This window comes from Eulemur rufifrons, chromosome 16 (assembly GCF_041146395.1).
Source record: "Eulemur rufifrons isolate Redbay chromosome 16, OSU_ERuf_1, whole genome shotgun sequence".
Classification (NCBI taxonomy): Eukaryota; Metazoa; Chordata; class Mammalia; order Primates; family Lemuridae; genus Eulemur; species Eulemur rufifrons.
In genome coordinates this window covers 62,304,696-62,328,567 of record NC_090998.1, presented here as the reverse complement: position 1 = coordinate 62,328,567, position 23,872 = coordinate 62,304,696, and the positions used below count along the sequence as shown (strand labels likewise).

At 32.1% G+C, this 23,872-nt stretch overlaps 1 protein-coding gene across 1 annotated transcript in view; it reads right to left on the bottom strand.

The window, feature by feature from the left end:
- Nucleotides 1-19,706, bottom strand: part of PTPRQ (protein tyrosine phosphatase receptor type Q) — a 193,900-nt gene extending 174,194 nt beyond the window's left edge. Inside the window, exons 1-8 of the mRNA XM_069489984.1 lie at nucleotides 19,542-19,706; nucleotides 19,076-19,187; nucleotides 18,200-18,426; nucleotides 16,076-16,145; nucleotides 14,235-14,434; nucleotides 12,819-13,068; nucleotides 10,986-11,114; nucleotides 7,892-8,038 (exon numbers count right to left, since the gene is read on the bottom strand). Of these exons, the coding sequence (XP_069346085.1) occupies nucleotides 7,892-8,038; nucleotides 10,986-11,114; nucleotides 12,819-13,068; nucleotides 14,235-14,434; nucleotides 16,076-16,145; nucleotides 18,200-18,426; nucleotides 19,076-19,187; nucleotides 19,542-19,598 (1,192 nt within the window). The 5' untranslated portion in view covers nucleotides 19,599-19,706. The remainder of the gene's footprint in view (nucleotides 1-7,891; nucleotides 8,039-10,985; nucleotides 11,115-12,818; nucleotides 13,069-14,234; nucleotides 14,435-16,075; nucleotides 16,146-18,199; nucleotides 18,427-19,075; nucleotides 19,188-19,541) is intronic.
- Between the last annotated feature and the right edge of the window lie 4,166 nt (nucleotides 19,707-23,872).

Sequence of the window (23,872 nt, the reverse complement as noted above, 5' to 3'; positions counted from 1 at the left end):
TCAAGTAACTATTAAAGACCCTCTAAATATTGTGACAATCATGAGTCATTGATTCATTGTTCCACACACAGAGCACTCATCATACAATAACTGTTTTAGACCTTTGAGAATAGAAGGAGGAATGAGATACATAAAGCCCTTTACACAAAAGTCACCTCTCTTGTACAAAGTTTTATTTCCTTAAAACATACTGCACCTAGCACTTACGTTTCTGTCATTATATTTACCAATATACATTTTTTAAAGGTGGAGAAACTTTCTAATTAACTGTATGATATAAAATTAACATGACTATTTAAATAGAAGAGCTCCTATTCCATCTTTCTTTAAAATTTTAGTTTGCAGTCTCTATGTAGACAAAACTTTAACCAGTATTGCATAACATAAATCACAGAAAAGATCTGACATTTTTTTCTATTTAATTTGAACTGACGTAGAATATCAACTGGAAAAACCAGCTTAATCACTGTATTTGATCATATTAATCAGGCAACTGAATCCTGCCTGTTGAAAATGAAATGAAATGGTCAATTCCATTTTATGCAACACATGAATGTGGTAGAATATCAAATATTACCCAGTATAGCAGGAAAAAAATTATTTTACTGTCCCTTATTTTGCTAACCAAACCTAAGAGTTATAATAGATACTGTTTCTTTACCTTTTAATTTGTAATATTTCTTAATATAACTTAATAAGTGTTATTAAGAGTTATAATAGATACTGTTTCTTTACCTTTTAATTTGTAATATTTCTTAATATAACTTAATAAGTGTTGGCCCATAACACTAATGCCTAAAATTATGAACCAAGTAAAGATTAAGTGGTTCTCCATTACCCTAAAAATCTACTGCAAACTTACGTAAGAATAATGACTGTAAACCTATCTCTTTTTCCTATTAAAAAAAAAAACAACACTTAGGGGATAAAGGAAATGGAGTAGACAGCATTGTATCTTGTCTTTAGAAAGATACTTGATCTGTTAGACCACAAATTCTTATGAGGAAACCAGAGAAGTATGGATTAGATCAAACTCCTTTAATATTGATACAAAATTAACTAAAGAAAATCAAATACACAAGGCAATTATTCATGGTTCAGCATCAATTTTGAAAGTGTTATCCACACAGACTACCTAAAAGTCATTCTGAAGTCAACACATTTATAAATTTTTCTAATAAATGGTAAATAGAGTAGACATATGACTGATAAAAAGTATTCCATATTTCCTTTACCCCAATGCTATTTGTCTCTATCATCAAAATTGATACTGAATGATGAATTTGCTAGAAAATGACAAAAATGATTTTTTTTAAGGTGTTTGTCCACAGGGAGTACCTAAGAGTCATTCTCAACTCAATACTTGAGAATTTTACTAATTCTACTAATAAATGAGAAACATTTATAAATTTTATAAATTTTACTAATAAATTTGTAAATTTTACTAATAAATGAGAAACTGAGTAGACACATAACTGGTAAAAAATATTCCAAATGGTTTCAAGTTTTCAAATGAAAAGCTATTAGAAGAAATGAAATGGAGACAAATGGCATTGGTGTAAAAGAAAATACATTAAAATTATGTTTGCCATTATCTAGCAAATTAAATGTCCACTAGAAGTACATTTTTTAAATGTATTAAAAACTAAAGCCATTGAAATCTTAAAAACCACAAAGTTGACAGGTTTTCAGTGATTTTCCTGTAAAGGTTTTGCTACCATTTGCAGAAAATAACAAGTTGAAATTACTAAGGACAAAAGTCTTCATTTCCATAGTCTATTTATGGGGGAGGGGTGAAAATAAGAATTTTAATAGTTTGTTTGCTATTAAGAAATTGTTAATTTTAAGAAATTCTTATAAGATATTTGACACTGTGACAGAAAAGTTATTAAGGAATAGTGAAACAACAACATTTATTTATTTATTTTTATTCTCATACAAATAAGAAAATATTGTTTCAGCTCTATTTGATTTTAGAATAGGCAACTCTATGATATTTTGCAATCTTGGAAATTATTATCATTTTTTCCAAAATCATCTCTTCTACATGCCTGTGTAGAAATCCGCTCAGTTAAATATTAAGGGATATAGAAACCTTAGGAAATAAATACATAGGAGAACTACTATAACAATAGGGTGTTCATTTTCTCTGGTAATCAAAGTAGACTATTGACCATGACATCCTCAATGTTAATGAAATCAAATCTACTGTAATGTGATAGCATATATTATGCTCTATAAAAGAGGTCAGTACAACATTTTTCTATGAATATCTGGAGATTTATTAGAACCCCAGTTGTTTTAAATGGTATTAATTTAAAAGAAGCGGGCCGGGCGCGGTGGCTCACGCCTGTAATCCTAGCACTCTGGGAGGCCGAGGTGGGCGGATCGTTTGAGCTCAGGAGTTCAAGACCAGCCTGAGCAAGAGCGAGACCCCATCTCTACTAAAAATAGAAAGAAATTATATGGACAGCTAAAATATATATATAGAAAAAAAAAAAATTAGCCGGGCATGGTGGTGCATGCCTGTAGTCCCAGCTACTCGGGAGGCTGAGACAGGAGGATCGCTTGAGCCCAGGAGTTTGAGGTTGCTGTGAGCTAGGCTGACGCCACGGCACTCACTCTAGCCTGGGCAACAGAGTGAGACTCTGTCTCAAAAAAAATAAATAAATAAATAAATAAAAAAAATAAAATAAAATAAAAGAAGCAAGCTAGTCCTAATTATTTTTGAATAGACTATAGACTACTTTTAAATATGGAGAAGAAAATAAATTGAGTAATCTTAATTAGAGTACAAGAACCCTGTTATATTAATAAATGAAAAAAGATAATCTAAAATTATGATACCAATTTTTAATTCAAAGTAGATAGTTCTAATGAGTTATTAGATTGTACTCATATACTTTAAAGACTCCTTTATTTCAAAGTTTTAATTAGTGGAACCAGGACTAATTAGCATTATCAGAAGCAGAAAGCTACATTTATTGCATTTGCCAGAGCATTCCATTGAAGCAGCTCCTGAGGCTGAGCCATCCCCAGAGAACTCCATGGAGGAGGACTGACATGAGGATGTAGGGAACATGACACTCTTGCCTTTAATGGATCTCACCTGTTGCCAATAGGCTTCTCTAAGAGCCACCAGGGTGTGGTCTTTATGGTGAGTGGCTCAGGAAGATGGTAGGATGAACTCAGAACAAATTGCCTTTTATACAGGGCAAATAGAGTCATTTATTCAAAATGACTGGGTGTGAGAAATAGACAATGTTAAATGTATTTAACAAAGCCCTTAAAATGCTACTTCTTATTTTGTGAATAAAAAATGTAGAAAAAATGGGAAATGAATGTTTAAATGGTATTCAAAACAAACAAAATGGCATTGTATGTGTCACGTGTATTATCATTTCCCTATTTTTGTCAAAAGGTATAGGTGACAATAAACAATAACCTTGAATTGTGGGTTCAGTTTAGAAGCACCAAAATCAGCTGGATTGGAAAGAAGACAAAAGTTCAGGATTTATTTAATGCTATAATAAGAATAGAAATTAGTGGGTAAATTGGGTTGGCTGAGAAAATACAAAGTCCAGAGCTTGCTGTATTTGCTAGCTATTCCTAAATCTATCTAGTTTTCTGAGAAATGCCTAAGAGCACTTTTTAGGTGGCAATAGGGAGAAACTTAAGGTCTAATAGAGAAACCACACAAAGTCAAGAGTCTTCTGATAGAAACACAATGGTAAAATTTTAATACAAAAATAAGAACATTTTCCTTATGAGCATACATCTCTTTCTTAACCCATATATTAAAACTATATACACATTAGGATTCTCATTTGAAATAGATAGAACATAATTTTTTGTTCTTTCTACAACAAAATATTATCAAGGGTTATTTCTTTGATGGGGTAGAAGTACAAAATTTCCTAATAGTTGCTGCCCTCTAATGGTCAAACATTTGAATGATTTATCTGATAAATATATGGCCAGTCTTTAGTTGTGTATGGGTGTGTGTTTGCCTGCAAAAGTGTGTATATTTAACTTATAAATACTGTATGATTTGAAAAATCTGAAAACTTTTTCAAGTGTTAATGTAATAAATTATTGTATTTTTGTCAATAATTATAATCCCTAAATAGAAATTAAGACATTTAGCAAGTTCAGAGTGGGCCAGGAAAGTATGTGATGAAATGGTAAGGTCACATTTTTTTTAAAAGTATAGTTCACCCAGAACGATCCCAAACCCAGCAGAAGGCGAGAAATTACTAAGATCAAATCAGAACTAAATGAAAAGGACAACAAAGAAACTATAAGGGAAATTAATAAAACAAAAAGTTGGTTCTTTGAAAAGATAAACAAAATAGACACACCTCTGGCTAGACTAACCAAGAGCACAAAAGTAAAATCTCTAATAACCTCCATTAGGAACATGAAAGGAGAAATCACAACCGATGCTACAGAGATACAAGATATCATCTATGAATTCTACAAAAATCTTTATGCACACAAACTGGAGAACGTGGAGGAAATGGACAAATTTTTAGAAACACATAGTCTTCCCAGGCTCAACCAGGAAGAAATAGAGTACCTGAACAGACCAATATCAAGAACTGAAATCGAAACAGCAATAAAAAACCTTCCCAAAAAGAAAAGCCCTGGTCCAGATGGGTTCACACCTGAATTTTACCATACATACAAAGAAGAACTGGTGCCCATCCTACATAAACTATTCTCCAATATTGAGAAGGATGGAGTTCTCCCCAACACGTTCTACCAAGCCAATATAACATTAATACCAAAACCTGGAAAGGACACAACAAAAATAGAGAACTACAGACCAATTTCCCTCATGAATATAGATGCAAAAATTTTCAATAAAATACTAGCAAATCGAATCCAAGTACTTATCAAAAAAGTAATCCACCACGACCAAGTGGGCTTCATCCCAGAGATGCAGGGGTGGTTCAACATACGTAAATCTATCAATGTAATTCACCACATAAATAGAAGCAAAAACAAAAACCATATGATACTCTCATTAGATGCAGAAAAAGCATTTGACAAAATTCAACACCCTTTTATGATAAAAACGCTTAACAAAATAGGCATTGATGGAACCTACCTAAAAATGATACGAGCCATATATGACAAACCCACAGCCAACATCATACTGAATGGGGAAAAACTGAAAGCACTCCCACTTAGAACTGGAACCAGACAGGGCTGCCCATTGTCTCCATTACTTTTCAACATAGTATTGGAAGTCCTTGCGAGAGCTATCAGGCAAGAGAGCAGAATCAAGGGAGTCCAAATAGGGAAGGAAGAGATCAAACTCTCACTTTTTGCTGATGATATGATGTTATATCTGGAAAACCCCCAGGATTCAACCAAGAGACTCCTGGAATTGATTAACGAATACAGCAAAGTCTCAGGCTACAAAATTAATATACACAAATCAGAGGCATTTATATATGCCAATAACAGTCAATCGGAAAACCAAATTAAAGACTCAATACCCTTCAAAATAGCAACAAAGAAAATAAAATATCTAGGTATATATCTAACTAAAGAGGTAAAGGACCTCTATAAGGAAAACTATGAAACACTGAGAAAAGAAATAGCAGAACTTGCAAATAGATGGAAAAATATACCATGCTCGTGGATCGGAAGAATCAACATTGTTAAAATGTCTATACTACCCAAGGTGATCTACAGATTCAATGCAATCCCTATTAAATTACCAACATCATTCTTTACAGACATAGAGAAAATAATTATACACTTTGTATGGAATCAAAGAAGACCCCGTATAGCAAAAGCAATTTTAAGCAACAAAAACAAAATGGGAGGTATTAATTTGCCAGACCTCAAACAATACTACAAGGCCGTGGTTCTTAAAACAGCCTGGTATTGGCACAAGTGCAGGGACACAGACCAGTGGAACACAACAGAAAATCCAAATATAGAACCATCCTCATATAGTCACCTAATTTTTGACAAAGCGGGAAAGAATATACCCTGGGGACAAGAATCCCTATTCAACAAATGGTGCTGGGAGAATTGGTTAGCCACTTGTAGAAGACTGAAACAGGACCCACAGCTTTCACCTCTCACAAAAATCAAATCACGGTGGATAACAGACTTAAACCTTAGGCGTGATACAATCAGAATTCTAGAAGAAAATGTAGGAAAGACTCTTACAGACATTGGCCTAGGCAAAGAATTTATGAAGAAGACCCCCAAGGCAATCACAGCAGCAACAAAAATAAATGAATGGGACATGATTAAATTAAAAAGCTTCTGCACAGCCAAAGAAACAGTCCAGAGAATAAACAGACCACCTACAGAATGGGAAAAAATTTTTGCATACTACACATCAGATAAAGGACTGATAACAAGAATCTATTTAGAACTCAGGAAAATCAGCAAGAAAAAATCAAACAACCCTATCAAAAAGTGGGCAAAGGACATGAATAGAAATTTTTCAAAAGAAGATATAAAAATGGCTAACAAACATAAGAAAAAGTGTTCAACATCTCTAATCATCAGGGAAATGCAAATCAAAACCACAATGAGATATCACTTAACCCCAGTGAGAATGGCCTTTATCAAAAAAACCCAAAACAACACATGTTGGCGTGGGTGTGGAGAGACAGGAACACTAATACACTGCTGGTGGGACTGCAAACTAGTGCAACCCCTGTGGAAAGCATTATGGAGGTATCTTAAACAGATTCAGGTAGACCTGCCATTTGACCCAGCAATCCCATTACTGGGCATATACCCAAAGGAAAAAAGGTCATTCTGTAACAAAGGCACATGTACCCAAATGTTTATAGCAGCACAATTCACAATAGCAAAGATGTGGAAACAACCCAAATGCCCATCAATACATGATTGGATTAGTAAACTGTGGTATATGTATACCATGGAATATTACTCAGCTATAAGGAATGATGAAGATACGACATCTCTATGGTTCTCCTGGAGAGAGTTGGAACCCATTATATTAAGTGAAGTATCCCAAGAATGGAAAAACAAGCATCACATGTACTCACCAGAAAATTGGTTTCCCTGATCATCACCTAAATACAGATCTGGGAACGACACCAATTGGACATCAGACTGAGGTGGGGGGTGGGGGAGGGGATGGGGGTATGCCTACACAATGAGTGCATTGCGCACTGTTTGGGGAGTGGTAACACTTGAAGGTGCTGACTCGGGAAAGGGGGGGGGTGGGGAAAAATATGAAACTATTGTTTTTAACTTGCACTGTTCACTTAATAATTTATCATGAATAAAAATAAAAAAAAAAAAAAGTATAGTTCACCTAAAACAATGATGTTTAATAAATACATATAGGAAATTTTCTTGAGGAGAAATATTGTTCTCATATTACTAAATTCTAAGCATTTACTAAATGCTGGTAAATTTGTATCACGTGCCCACCAGGAATTCTCACTTGCTTAGAATACCCTTTTGATTATAAACATATTTTGTTATAAGCATTGGGAATATAGGAATTCCTCTGAACACTAGTTCTATGAGAAAAAAATACTTCACGTTAAACAATGTGGTTGAACAATGTTAAATGTATTTATCTCATGACTTCCTGAGGTTTTGCTAAAATTTATTTTGAATCTCTATCAGGGTGATACTGCATGTGGTATTTCCTAACCTTGCTTGATCTTGGGTCCCTTTTATTATGAAGCATGCTATGGGTTTAATGTCATGACAAACACATGTTCAGAATGAATTAGGTAGTAATTTGATAAGGAAGCATCAGCGAATTAAGTAAATATAAACCAAATTGCTGCTAATACTATGTTTTACCAGTTCAATACAATTCACAAGCATATCAAAAAATATCTCATTAACTCTCTAAAGAAGAAGTTCTTACCATCTGGTGGAGTGAATATTGAAAGATTTGACTTGGGTCCAATCCCTGCACTAGTTTCAGCCGCAACATAGACATTATACAGTGTAAATGGTGTTAGGTTAGTGAATGTAAACTTAAGGTCTTTTGTGCTATTATCCAAAATCCAACCTGCAAAAAGTAGAAGACACCCATGGATTATTTTTTTTAATCAAGTATGTAATTATTTTCACATTTAAGCATAGAGCCAAGGACAATGATTCAAGGGTTAATCTATGCACTAAAATTTATTATAATGTCAAAAGTGAATATATTTTAAACATTTGACTTAATAGTACATTGATATCAATTTTATTAAAACAATGGAAAGAACATGAAAATCTAGTGTTTAAAATTATTTTTATTAAATCATAAAGCACTACTGAATTACCATTTCATTTTTGGCATATTTAAAAGGGAAACATTAGATTTTATCAATATAAAAATAATGACAGTATTTTACACTCAAATTTATTTGATTAAAATGCTAGTCTTGTTCTCTTCTATAAGAGGATATATTGAGAAAGTATTTCTAGTTGAGCTTCTGAACAAAATTCCTTAGTCTATCAGAAAAATTCCTTAAATCTTCTACTTTGCCTTGAATATTTCTTTCACCTTCTTGCTCTAACTGAAAACTGGCTGTCTCCTAAGAATATTGCTTCTGTTCCCTGCAGCCACCTCAAAAGGTGGCAGTTGTTTTGTTTCCCACCACTCTCCGGTGACTAGGCCTTCAGGTGTGGTAGGTGTTCTCTCCTTGCCCCTCATTGCCCCACTTTAGACCACTCTCCTTGCCTCCTTATTAAAGCCCACACCTTTAAATTCCACATCACCAATGACATCCACTAGCTCTCATTGTTGTAGGAATCTTCTACTAGCCCTAGTGTCACTTACTCTCATTCTGGATGGTTTAGCTCTTGATTCAATGCTGCCATCTTAATTTGTGCTGATTTTAATCTCCTGGGAGATAATCCTTAAATCACTCTGACCTCTTCTTAAATAATCTATTAGAGTTCTCCAGCCTGTCTCAGCCACTCCCTCACAATCATAACTTAGACATCACTATTACCAATAACTGCATATCATTCATAATCTCAATTTCATGCAACTCTCTCTGACCACTTTTTCCTGTCTCCTGTTCACTTACTCTAGAACCCTAAACAAACAATTCTTTAAGTCCACTGGGATCTCCAATCCATTAATTTTACCACCTATTTTACTTTTGTTTTCTTTTATTTGGTCCCTTATCACTTAATTTCCACTCTTTATCAACCTCAATGTGATTGTCAATTATAATCACTGTCTTACATAAGCCTTAAATTGCCTTGCCTTCTCTTGTGGAAGGGAGCTGGAGAAAAGCATAGAATCCATGACTAGTATAGCTTTACTCATGATCACACCTCAAATGAGCCCTAAATGATGCTTGGCATCTTACTTAACTTCCATAGTCCAATGGTCCAATCATCCTCTGCTCTTCCAGATGATTATTGTATACTTTCTATTCCCTGCTGAGACATCTAACACTGTCTGCCCCTTCTTCACTCCCAGCTTATGGTCTTGCTTCCCATTACATTGAAAAATTAAATCAATCATAAATATCTACCACAAACTCCTACTAGCACAACTACATATTTAATAGATATTTGCCAGCATCTGTACCCATATTCTGCCTTACAACTTGTTACTATCTGTATTCTTATTTCAAACCAATCCCTACATTTGAGCAAAAGATCTTACCTTCTGCCTACATAGACACTCTTCCAGTGATTCTCACCTTTTTTATATCATTAACTGTTCCTTTTCCCCCCTCATTTCATCAGCAAATAAACATGTATTATATGTTTCTACTGAAAAGAAACCTGTGACCTCTGTTTACCCCACCTCTACTCCCTACTTCATTCACTGCATCACTTTGCCGTGAAACTCAAGAGTTTCTGTACCCACTGTTCCAATGCTTTTGTTCCATTTCCTCTTAAACTATTTCAATCAGACATTTACCCTGCATATGCTACCATACTGTCCTTCTCAAGATCACTAATCACTTTCACGCTGCTAAATGCAATTGTTGCTAAATGTCTTACTTGATTTGTCAGTCAGCCTCACAGATAAAAGAGTACTTCAACCTAATATTGAAAAATACCAGACAGGAAAGATGTATCTGTGTATCCATGTCTGTTTCTGTGTATTGGATGAATGAGTTGAGAAAACTATCATTTTTTGGGGGGGAGTGCAAATATTTCAGAATTTTAGGAGCATAATTACTTAGGGATAAGAGATAAAGGTTATCGATGTGATTCATACCATAGAAATTTCAAAATGAAATGAGTTAGAACTTTATATCTTTTTCACATCTTCCCCCAAAATGACAATATGTAGGTTTATGTTACTTAATAATTATTTGAATTCAACTTCTTTCATTGAAAGAACAGGATCTCAGACCAGGAAAACATTGTAGAGTTTACTTAATTCACTTCTAACAATATACTGTTTGAACCCCTCAAAATTTCTCTGACAAGTGGATGCTCAGGTCCTGCCTGTTTTCAAAGATGGAGAACTTTTCACTTTCTAAAGCTGCCCATATTACTTTCTTTAATAGACCTTATTTTTTTAGAGCATTTTCAGTTTCACAGAAAAATAGTGCAGAAGATATAGAGATTTTCCATCTTATTTTTAGAGAGCCCTCTCAAATTATTAGAAATAAGTTCCTTATTCTAAATGGAAATCTGATTTAATAATCTAAGCCATTGTTCTTCATGATTATAAGTCAGAGTCCTCTTGTTCAAATATTTGAAAGATTGTATCTTCCCTAACACTTCTTTTCTTGAGGGGTTATCTCTGATTATTTCATGTGTTCCACATGGAATATGGAACATGGATAATATTTTGTCATCCTTTTACTCATTTATGGTTTTAAACAAAAAAGTAAAAAAAATAAACCTCACCTTCCTTATTCCTTTTATATTATTTGCTTCAGTTTTAGAGTCTTTTTAAAAAGAGTCTGGTACTTTTAAAGAGTTTGATATTACTAACATATTCTATAATTCTTCTCCAAAAAGTAAACACAAAACTAGTTAAGACTTACCTAATGGTCCATATAATTCAACCCTATAACTAAATTTGCCTGTTATTATAGTTGGTGGATCCCATGAAATTGAAAAGGATTTTCCTGTGATGTTGCCTGTTACACAGTTTTGTGGTGGTCCTTCAGGCACTAAAATGGTTATAGAAAAAAATGAATACATAATATATATTTAAAATATAAGAACATCTTATTAAATACACAAAACAAAACACAAAGTCAGAGAAAGAAAATAAAATGTCACACTAGTAGTAACGGGTTTTTTAATTAAAAAAAAGGAAAAATGAATATAATTGCAGGATTTGAATAATACATACTGGATCATCACAATTACTAATTTTATTTAATGCTATATATGATTACATAGCTTAAGTTTTATTCCTATTTTCATTGTAATATATTCACTGTAAATGTTACATGGTCCTGAAACATTTATACCTGTATATAGATTGCATTCAACAAGGTCTGAGTATGTGGCTTGATAAACACCTTCTCTCTTGTAAACACAGGTAGAAGGGTTAAGGAAGTAACCCTCATAATTTATTGGCATAAATCTTTTACTTTTTGTATCAATATTTGCATTTTGCTCTAAGGGTAAATTTATAATCTACAGTTAGAAGATTCAAATGTAATGTTGGTAACATATAAAAATAATAATGACATTTAAAAGTAGCCTGTTTTTCATAGATGTGTTTCTACATTTTACTTTCTTTTAATTAAAATGAAGTAATTCCACATATTTTTTCAAAACAAAATAATTGTCTACCAAATTTCACTTTATATGACCTTCATGAGATTATTTCTTTTCTTATTGTATAAGAAGTAAGGAGTTTGGAAGAAGAAAATGATACAATTCAAAAATGCTTATTTAAATCAAGAGAAAAACCTTCAAACTTACATGTGATAAAAACAATAGGAACTGACAACTATGTCACTAGGAAAAAATGCCATGCTTTAGTGAAATTACCATACCAATAATTTTCATTATCCTAAAAAATTAGCAATCACAACTGAATGCTTGATACCATATTATGATATACATATCAGGTATATATTTTATATTATAATATAATATCATAATATATTTTATATCATAATATAGTATCAAGCATTCAGTTGCTTGATATATTATGGTACTATATCAATACCCACATAATTTTATATCTATATAAATATAGATAAATATATATTTACATGAATACCGATATAGTACTAGAAATAAATATAAAAATGCCCATACTTAGAAATATATATTCTTATAATTGGATAGTAATAACAAGATCTAATTACACTCATTTAATTTAACCCACCACTATAAGGAAGGTACTATTACTGTTTTTAATTTTCAGATGAGGAAAACTGCAGTGCAAAGAAGATATAAGTAGATATATATTTTAGCTACTGTTTTTATCCAATACTAAAATGTTAATCACATGCTAGTTCTGCTATTGCTGAGGTTATCTGCACATTTGGTAATAGCAATAGCAGTGAGAGAAGAGTATACATGATTATAGATGATTTAGAAGGGCAAAGATAATTATTAAAAAATTGCTGAGATTATAAAATGAAAAAAAGCTGATTTTAGGATCATGGTTTATAGCTTAAGAATCCTTTTTTCCAAATCTTCTTTCTCCTTTTAGATGCTTATTTTAGCACTATAATATGAAAAAATATAGCACTCTGAAGATACCCCAGATGGGATGCCTGTTATGTATTACAAAGGGGAGTGGAATTATTGAAAGGTAAGGAAGATAATAAAAAGATGTATATGAATATAATGAAAGATTATTCTATAAATAATTTAAATCTTTTTATCTACCAAAAATGAACCCATACCTGATTCTGGTGTTCTGACAATGGTACTATCAATATAACCTGCTTCAGTTGTAACAGCTGAAACTTCGAAAAGATATGTCGTATAAGGTCTCAAATGTGTCACTACAAAACTGATAGGCTCTTTCCACACAGAGTTGATCTTACTCCGTGCCAACGTGCTGGATGAATATGTTGTACGCGATGGAGGTGTAACTCTACCAAGAGTTGGAGAAGAGCTGGTTGTACTCCATAAAAAAGATTCATTATTCTCCTAGTAAATAAAATAAATATAAATGGAAAAATAATGTATGTCTTGGTGAACATGAGAAGTTGTGGTTCATTTCTTTTTCCTTTATGCTATAAATATTATTCTTCAATTATGTATGTGTGTGTGTGTGTGTGTGTGTGTGTGTTAGTACTATATTATAACAGAATAAATTATGGACAAAGTTCCTAGATTTTAATTATACCCATAGATGCTATAGTTTTAGAACAGAATATATTTATTGTATTCTTTATATCTTAATCTTTATGAGTAGGATTTCAAGAGGCTTAAAATAAAGGCACAACTACAGGAAAATCATTAGTTAGAATTTTTAAAATTCATGTTAACAGTGCAAGAGCCAAAGAACTAAAATAATTCTACTTTTATGAATTTCAAGCATAGGCCACTTTCTTACTAGTACCATCATTTTTTTCCCTCTATCAGTACTTAAAGGATAATACGACTAGCACACGTGTTAGGTGTGAGTGTATGTGTACATGTGTGTGAATGTGTGTATTAGAAATACATCCTAATTTGAAAAAGAAAATTTTGAGACTACTATAAATTAACGCATTTAAAACAAAAATAATTGTTTGACTGTTTTTCCATCAATAATAACACATAGATTGCCAAAATTATTTTAGGAAAAGTATTTGTAGTACTTCCAAAGTTTCTCGTCAATGACTAGAGTAACAACAAGTTCTTTACCAAAGACATGTACACAAAAAAAATCTATCTCTGCAAATTTAACTTTGACTATTCAACTTGCATTTACCCTCCCTTCCTATCACTTGGAATTATTATTTTTTCTCCAGTTATATCTTACACTTTTCCACCTCAGGGCTTTATAAAGTATCCTCCACCCCAAATGCTGCCCTCACGCAATCTCCACCCATCCTTCCTCTGCTCTATCACAAACACTACTTCTTTTATGGAGTCTTTCCAGAGCTCCCTAACTGAAGCTCACTCTCACTCTTGAATTTCCAAAACCTTCCTGTATTCTACCTGAATAAAGCCAATTGGGTATAACATGATACTATAACCCAATACTATAAGAAATCAAATAACTAATAATCACTTTGATAAAATATACAGTATCTAGATGCTAGAAACTTAAAAATATGAGTTTACATAAAATTTTTGAGACATAGAAAGTCTTCCATGATACTTACATTACATTCTGGCAATTTTCCAGTCAAAATGTCCTCCACTTTGATTGAGACATCTTTCACTACTAGTCCACTTCTGGCATGCTTGACACTAATCTTGAAGCTGGTAATTTTGCCATTTGGTTGCTGAGGTAAGTACCAAATCAGGTTTACTGCGGAATAGTTGAAGGCCTCGACTGTGAGATTCACCACTTTTCCTGGAGCTGGAGAAAAAAGGATTGGAGAGGAAAACATGCTATTATCAAATTTAGAATGACATTTATATAATTTTGGGATGTTAAATATTCCATGATACATGAAATTAAATGTACAATATATTGCATAAAATCTATTTCTGTGAAACTTTAAAAGTATATTTAATTGACCTTCACTTAAAAATAAAAAAATGGGGTTAAGATGAATCAGCTTTACTTCAGGATAATTGGGCCAATATATGTACTGATGAAACACTTCATATGAGTATGAAAAGATAATCAATAGTTGTTTGTGAATATACAAACAAATTGGGATAAATTTCTTCCTTAAATATTTTAGAATTATGTGGTTTCATTAGATATGAACAAAGTAGCAAATTAAACAATTACCTAACCATTTGCACCAGAAAGCACATTTCTGGAATGCATATAAATATTCTAGTGCCTAATATCAAGTGGATACCCACCCGATAGGTTGCAATTATTGTATTTTGAGTTTTATACACCCTCAAAATCAACTTTCTTCAGAATTTCATTATACTTTACTATCAATTATTAATCATCTATAATAATAATCATCTGAGTGCTATTTTAGTTGATATGAGATTAATATTAATCCAGAATGAAGAAAAATTATACCCATTAATTTCATAGTAATATATGGAAAACTGACAGAGTAAATAATCAATATCCTCCAGAATATAAAACAAACATGACAAGCCACTTTTGAAAGAACTCAAGACAAAACAAAATGTTTGAGATAAAACAAAATAAGTGATTACAGGTATTAAAATGTCAAATAACTAGAGTTTGGGCTTACATTGTACAGAAGAACACCAAAATACAAATTGTAAATGAAAGTTTTATAAATTATATAAGAAAGTTAGCTCCTGGGAAGGAGAGCTATGTATGAATGATATGAGGCAGGAATTAAGAAACTTCAGGATAACTACATTGTAATGGAAAAAAATAAATACAACAATTATTGCTAATGATGATAGACAGGGTAATTAGCAATGGGGATGAGATTCAGAATATATTTTGATGATAATTCTGGCAGGATTTGCTGATAGATTAGATGTGTACTATGAAAGAAAAGAGTCAAAAGATGACATCAAGATTTTTCCTCTGAAGAAAGAAAGAAGGGAGGTGTCTTAAATTAGTTTTTGGTAATGATTGCATGTTATGGAACAATACAATAATCATTAAAATTCATATTTCCAAGACTCTAATGTCATAAAATGCTTATAACTTGATGTTAAAAGGACAATGCAGGATATAAACCTCCATACATAGCACAAGCTTATTTTCATTAATATTTAATATATAGTTACATAGGCATACATTCATGGAGGGGAAACAGACAGGCCGGAAATGCAACAAAATGGTAACAAAGATTTTTACATGACAGAGCCACGGATAATTTTCATTATGTATTTCTTATTCACTTACTACTTTTATAATCAGAAAGGACAATATATATTTTAATGAATAACTACCCCAAAGGACTCTAAAAGTAATTGAGTGGCCATTCTGCTGAGAATTTTATGCATTATATTTTAGTATCAGATTTTGTTTATATCCTTATTTATTTTAATGACAAAAACTCATGAGGAAATTAATATAGAATAAATGACTTAGGAAAATTACCACTTTCTGCAGTTTGGAAAAGAAATGGGTCACTAAATACTCCAATGCCAGCACTGTTTTCAGCAGCAACCTAGAATAAACCAAAAGGATTGTGCTCAAACATTTTACTCCCTAATTAAACATAATCTGAAATAATAAATTGACTTGTCCATAAGGTAAATTCCAAAGACACTTTTTCCTTTAATTCTTACAATGTTCCCAAGGAAGAAGGCAAATATAGAGCTATTTATCTAATCAAAATATAAGGTATTATTGTCAGCATTTTATAGATGACAAAACTGGTTGAGAGAAGTCAACTATCTTACCCAAGGTCACACAGGAATAAATGGCAGAACAAGAATTCGGTTGAAGTTGTGTTTATTTCCAAAGCTCCAGCAATCCACTGTATACACTATATGCAAACACTATGATTATTTCCATAACAAATGCAAGAGACCACATACATGGTATCTAACTTTAGAGTTTGCAATCTAATCAGGTAAATAAATACTCAGTAAAACTATTTTTTTAAAGGTAGGTTTAATTAATAATTTAGACTAAGAATTTTAGAATTTAAAAGATATAAAATTATTTTTGACTTCAATAATCTAGTCAAATAGAGTAGAATAGATAGAGAATAGGTCATAATGAGAATAAAACTCTCAAACTTTGGCAAATGCCATAACTGGAATCAGACAACCTTGGTTTAATTGTAGCTCTACCAGTTCCCAGTGAATGTTTTTGAGCAATGTATTTAATTGGTATAAGTCACATTTTTCTTGTCTTTAAAATGGGAATAATAATGATGCATTTATGTTATAGGATTGTTCTGAGGACTAAATGAAATAACACATGTAAAATACTTAATAGGATTTTCCCTATAGTGTTACTTATTCTGAACATATCAAATCTGCTATGCCAAATACCCTTTAGAATTCTGCAATGGCTAACATTTATTTGAACAGAGTAAAGGTCACAACAATTATTTACAAAGTGTAAGATGAAATGTAGAATAGGGCTTCCCAATAGGCCTGAAGTAAGAGATTTCAAAGGAATAAAAATTCAAACTCTGCAAAAATAGATCAAAGCAGAACTAGGTTGACTAAATCACCTTCCTACCACCAATAGTTTCTCATATCATATTAAAACTTAATCTGTACTTATTATCCCCAATAGCATATTTTAACATATAAATTAACCTGAATATATGCATGTTGATAGAAAATATCTATATTATGTAAATTTTCAAATGTCAGAAGAAGGTTGCCTACTGTTTAACCTATGTTTCTTCATGAAATAGCTATCATAAATCTTTTATTTTGACTTACACATAAGTTTGTTTGTTTTTCCTTTTCCTACTGTGGGAACCCTATTATTGGTATATGCTCTTATGGTGCTCTTTAATTCTACTAATAGGCATACCTCCAGTCCAAAAAAACTTCCTGGCAAAATCTCTTTTCCAATATTTCTTTTCATCTAGGAAGGGCATCTCAGTTATGTATAATCATATATATATACACACACAGGTTTTATGGATCTATATTAAATTATCTTCTCTATATTAAATTATCTTCAAGGCTCAAAGAACTTATTGATATAATTTTGAAAATTGAGAAGAGCCACAAGATATCTGCATTCTTTATTAGCCCTTGGAAATGTCACAGATATCACTTAATAATTGTAAACATTTTCCTATGGCTTAACTAATTTAGGACTGTTTTTTATAAGTTCTTATTTGTTTAGTATTCAAATAAAATGTTAGATTTTGCATATTTAACATTGCAAAGGACTAAAAAGTTTTAGAAACACAAAAGATATAGTAAATGCTCAAGCAATATTTGTGGAATAAAACTAAATTGCGTTCATTATTCTTAGCAAAACTGGCTCTTTAAAAATGTTCAAACCATTATCCAAAATTTTAGTAACAGACATGCAAATACAACAGGGTTGGGAGAAAAATAACAAAGCTAACTTTAACCAAAAAGTAGAATATTTTCACTTAGAAAGCCTTATTCTTTAATTTAAACCTGATTTATTTTCCAAAAAGTCATGAAGCTAAAGCTTTTTAAAATAGACAAAAACCATTTTCACTTTCAAAATGAATGAAATATTTTAATACTAAGTAGTTAGTTATAAAATAATTACCTTAATTTCATATGTTGTTCCAGGATTAAGATTAGTAAGAAGAACTTCCAGACTGTCTGGTTTTGCTCTAACTTGTGTGTATATTGTTTGCATCCACGGGCAAACTTCCTTATATTTAACAATGTAGGATATAATTCTTCCATTTGGATTAGGTGGTGTATTCCAAGAGAGAAGAATCCCAGCAGATCCAACTCTTTCCCCTGCTAGGAAGACTGGAGGTCCTGGTCCTATTTAAAAAAAAAAAAATCATTTTGTTAAAAGGTCAGTTATTATGTTTTCACAAAGACATGTAAGAAAAGTATTTACAAATATAAACTTTTGAAGTTCTCAAAGACTAATGAGTTTATACTCCCTAGAGCTCTGCTACCACAAAAAAAAAAAAAAAAAAAAGACTAAATGCTTTAGGGAATACCAAAAACATTCTAAGAATGTAAAATATGAAATGCTACTACATACTACATGCCAAATATACTTTTCATGCCAAGTCATTTTTAAGAGAAACTTACTTAGTGCAAGACTTACAAAAACTAAGAAAACAAGAAACAATCTTGCAAGCTGAATAATCCTTCCTGAGCAAATGTAGTGAATTTATTTTCATGGTTCTGGATTAAATGTTACCATTACCAGTCTCTCTGATCCATTTTAAAAGCAAGTATAGAGTAATTATCTTTGCACTTTGAAAGTAAAAGAAGCTAAAGAACCAGTAGAACTTAAGTTCTAAACAGATCACTTTCTCAAATTTCCATTTTGTTTTAATTATTCTACACTGTTCTCATGCATATAATGTACATATTGCCAATGTAGCTATTTCCATCCAATAGAATCATAATGACTCCAAATACCTTATTTAAAAAGTAATTTAAAACATATACTTACTGGTTACATTCGTTGTCACTGTTCTACTAACAGGTGAGCTGTATGTTTCAGCAGAAATTGAAGAGATGGTTACTTCGTACCTAGTACCAGGTACAGTTTTGGAAACCTCAACCTAGAACACCAAAAACAAATATTTGTATTTAACTTCTTCCTGGAAAGCAAGAAAACTAAAATAATAAATCTATAACTAACAAAAAAAATTAACACTTTGCTATATAATTCTGCACAGTTTAAAATATCATGATGTTTCCTTATGATTGTAAAACATAACTTTGTTATATCATATAGCTATCTACCAAATAACTTATGAAATAAATAATAATTTACAAAACATACTGCACTATCAAAGCCTAAATCAGTATTTCTATTTATCCTAGTTCACTGCCACAAGTAATAACGCTTTGAATCTTAAGAAATCCACAGCCCATTGCTTAGTCCTTGTTTTTAAAGAGTATATATGAAATACCTGTGTCTCTGAAGTTCCAATAAAAAGTAAAAGAAAAACGATAAGAAAATCCATCATTATTACATTTTTCAGGCAGTAGAATCACATTGATGGCTCTAGAGAGAAATGTTGCCTGCATTAATGATTTAAAGACAGATCCTCCTGGCAAGTACACAATTAATGAGCCTGGATTACTCAATAGCTCTGCCCTTTCTTTGTTAAACTATTCATGAACCCTTGGATGGCTGGCTGTAGGTTCAGGGTAAACTTAAAAAAAAAAAAAAAAAGCACAGATGTTGCTAAGGTAACAGTCCACTGATGCTGAAACTTAAAACTCATCAATTTGACATTAAAGTTTTTGTCTTCAACTTATGCTCTTAAAAACCCTCCAAGGAATAAGTTTCCATGGTGTTTGAGTTTAATAAAGAAATTTCTTATTAAGACCAAATATAAATACAAGCAGGCTCAGCAAGTACGATAATGAAAACTATACCTGATATTCTCCACCTCCGAGATCTTTGATAGTAACAAAGCCACTGTCAGGAACAAGATCCACATGAAACCTTTCCACATGCCCAGAGGACAGGCTCCAGTGTAGAGAGAAGGAATGTGCAGAAATATTGAAGGCTTTAAATTTCCCAGGTTTTTCTGGCTCTGATATTGAAAAATAGAGGTTTAAAATAGTTATTTTCACAAAGTTTCAAATAAAAAAATGAAAATCAATAGTCTAAGGGCCAAGTTTCAAAATAATCATATTGCCAGAAAGCACTGAATCCTCTAATTGATCTCTAACTATTCTTGGGTGTTAGGCATGTAGATCTTTAACAATACCTAGTTTTTAGGTATAATTATCAAAAATCATATATCAATTTAAGTATCTATTTCTGGGATATTCCTCATTTACTAAAATCTGTAGGTTGGTGAGATTGTTTTTTGAAACTTATGCTCTAATTTGAAAAATTGAATCATGTTAAAACAAGGTAAGTATAAAATATGTATCTAATTACCTAGATATTTACCAAAGAGAAGATATTGGAAGAAAGTATTACCAAAATCCACAAATTTTTAAAGGATGAGCATTCATGATAAATATTTGGTTAGGTGTTTCTCTAAAAGAAAAAGGTAAGTTTTTATATTGGAAATGAAATAAGATAGTATTAAAATAAGCACCAATTGTTCCTGGCCCTTTCAACTGTATTTTTCTACCTTTGCTTCCACTTTTTCCAAAATTTTGTTTATGCTGACTGTACTTCCTTGAAGGGAGTTTTCCACATAAAGTTCTTCTGATTGATTGCCAATGAGTCAGGTTTGCACTCTGCCTTATCTTTAGAGCAAATTCCAGACAAACAATATAGGGGAGGAAGAGAGATTATGAAGCCAAGCATGTAAAAAACATACCTGATACAGACCCAATCTAACACCATTTCCAAAAAAAAGGAGTCCGGAATTAATCACTGAACTCTATTTATCATGTTAAAACCTCACTACCAGAGATGATTTGACAATGGATATAATAAAAAATAAAATGTATATTTTCTAACAAAACTGACAGGGCACATTGCATAAAATAGAAATCTTAATATAATAGGTCAATTTGTCAATATTAGGGAGGGAATTTTTCAAAATATTTTTTCTTTATCTCCTTTGAAAGTTCAACCAACTACTACTCATATTTACTGATTTTATGTGAGGGCTAATACTATTTCTTCAGGGATCCCAGAAATTAACTAGTATCTGTGAAGTCTTAGGCAAGAAACTCCTAAAAGACCTGAGATGAGACTTTGGAAGGAAAAAGATGTGAGAAGTGAAGGGCTGATTGGACGGATGGTGGTAATATGGGATGAGGTTTCCTAGACTGTGAATTAAGATTGCACCTTGAGCGCTGCTTGCCTGGGAATGAAATGTGTCTCACCAAGAAGAGGAAGAATATATTGGTCTGGAAATTTGCCAATCTGATCAAGAGGGAAGGCCTGCAATCCTCATGAGAGTTTGGTAAAGACTTTTCCAAATAGCAGGATGGATGGGATTCCTGAAAATGGAATGAATTTGAAGGAACTGAGGAAAGCCAGCCTGGGTTTCTGGGATCAAGTAAGAAAGAGGAATAGTCTGATGATCATGTAGGCCATGCCAGAGATTTTAGATTTTTTTTTTTTTTTCCTAAATGCAATAGGAAGCCATTGAAGAATTTTAAGCAAGAAAGCAATCTGACTTGGTTTTTTTTTTTTTTTTTTTTTGTATAAAAACATCACTCTGGAATATGGTGTATGAATAGCAGAGAGGTAAAAATAGTAGTAGGAAGTTAATTAGTAGGAAATAGTGGTAGTCTGGGCAGACAAGGGGAAGGCTTGCCCTCAGAAAAAGGTAGAGGGGATGGAGCAATGCTTAAATCATTGTGGGAGAGTGTAGCTTTCTGGTTATGAGCTGGAAGATTCGATTAACTGAAAATAGACTCTATAATAAATATATGATTTGCTCTTCATGGAATTTAACTCTAAAAAGGTAGGAAAATATAAAGCAAAAATACTACTCTCAATTTAACATTAACCAATAAAAATCACATAGTGAAATAGAGATGTTTGGAGTTTTAAGAGAAAAAAAATCACATATTCAATTTAATTAGGGCTAGCAAAAGGAATTCTAGCCCTAGTAGATGTTTATTTTCGACTATAATTTCCTAAAAATTAACCCTCAGAACCTTATATCACTAGAGTTTCATAGATGTTCTGTGATCAAACTACTTTGTCAAATAAGTCCTTTTTAAGTTAAGCAGTTTTCTTTGTTGCAGGATATTTTAGAGCTTTAAATATGCTACTATATCTTGTGATTCTCTAAAGTACCACTACCCAATAAATCTACAACATGAGCCATGAATGTAATTTTAAATTTTCTAGTAGCCACATTTAACAAACATGTAAAATTAATTTTAATATTATATTTTATTTAACGTATCAAAAACATTACATATAATTATAAAATTATTGAGACAGTTACATTAATTTTTTCATACTAAGTCTCTGCAATCCTACCTATATTTTACATTTCCAGTACATCTGAATTTGGACTAGCCAAATTTCAAGGTTCAATAGTCACATACTTGTAATCACTACATATTGCACAGGGCAGCTCTACAGCATCTCTTAACTTTTCCCCTTTCCTTTTCAGTGAATTCACCTAAACTGCATTTTGAGAAGCTGAGAAATAACAGAAATATGATCCCATAGTCAGTGTCTATAAAGGAAAACAAGTCAAGAGTTGGAAGGACCAACAAAATTCTGTTATACACTATGGTACCTTAGCTTTTGAGAAAGAGAAATTCAAAATGGAACATGGCTACCTAAGGAGCTCCTTGATAAATTCTGACTCTTAAAAAGATATGTATAAAGTGAGACCAAAATGTTACATACCTCAGAATATCCACAAAAGAGTCACACAGACCTATCAAAACAGTATCAAGAAAGTAAAAGACTATAATGACAGATATTTCAAAATAAAATGCTAAGACTTAAGAAGTTTCATTATCATTAATTTTAGTTATATTTTCACTGCACCAACACTGTATCTGATAAGCCTCGAATATCACACTTAAATTTTTCTGTGATCAAATCATAGGTTGGACATAATATATGCCATGATTGATAATGAGATACTCAAGCATAAGACATGCAAATTAAAAAGAACTTTCACCAAGTTCATGAAACACTATGCACTATGCTAAGCACTTTCACAGATTGTTTTATGTAACGCTTTTAACAATACTATAAAGTAAGTACTATTATTGCCAATTAAAATTGAGAAAACCGAAGGAAAAAAATTTGGGTAACTTCATGAAGTCTCAGAGCTAACAGGTGAATGGTAGAGCCAGGACTTAGACCCAGCAGCAAAGTCTTCAAGTTTCAATCACTATGATAACTGTGTGCCTCTCTAACTTTCACAAAGTAGCTTAAAATAACAGCAAATAAAAAAAAATCCTGAATGAATTAACATTTTGGAGAGGATTCAAGTACAAAATAGGATTTTCAATAATTTTCCTTTCAAGGCTAAGATTATTATTTGAAGTGATCTCCAATCAGGGCAACTTATACTTATCAAGTACCTATAGCTTCCTCATATTTTAGAAATGGACTAGGTATAATTTACAAATAAATAACATCCCCTAAGAAGTCACCATTATATTGGGTGCCATAAGGGTCTAAAAATCAATTTTAATACAGGAACTAGACATAGACCCTACAGCTGGACTACTAAGTTCAAATCCTGACTCTGCCTTCTAAATAAGACTTTATGCAAAATACTTAACCTGTCTGTACCTCATTGACCTCATCTATATGGGGATAATAATACCCCTTCCCCGC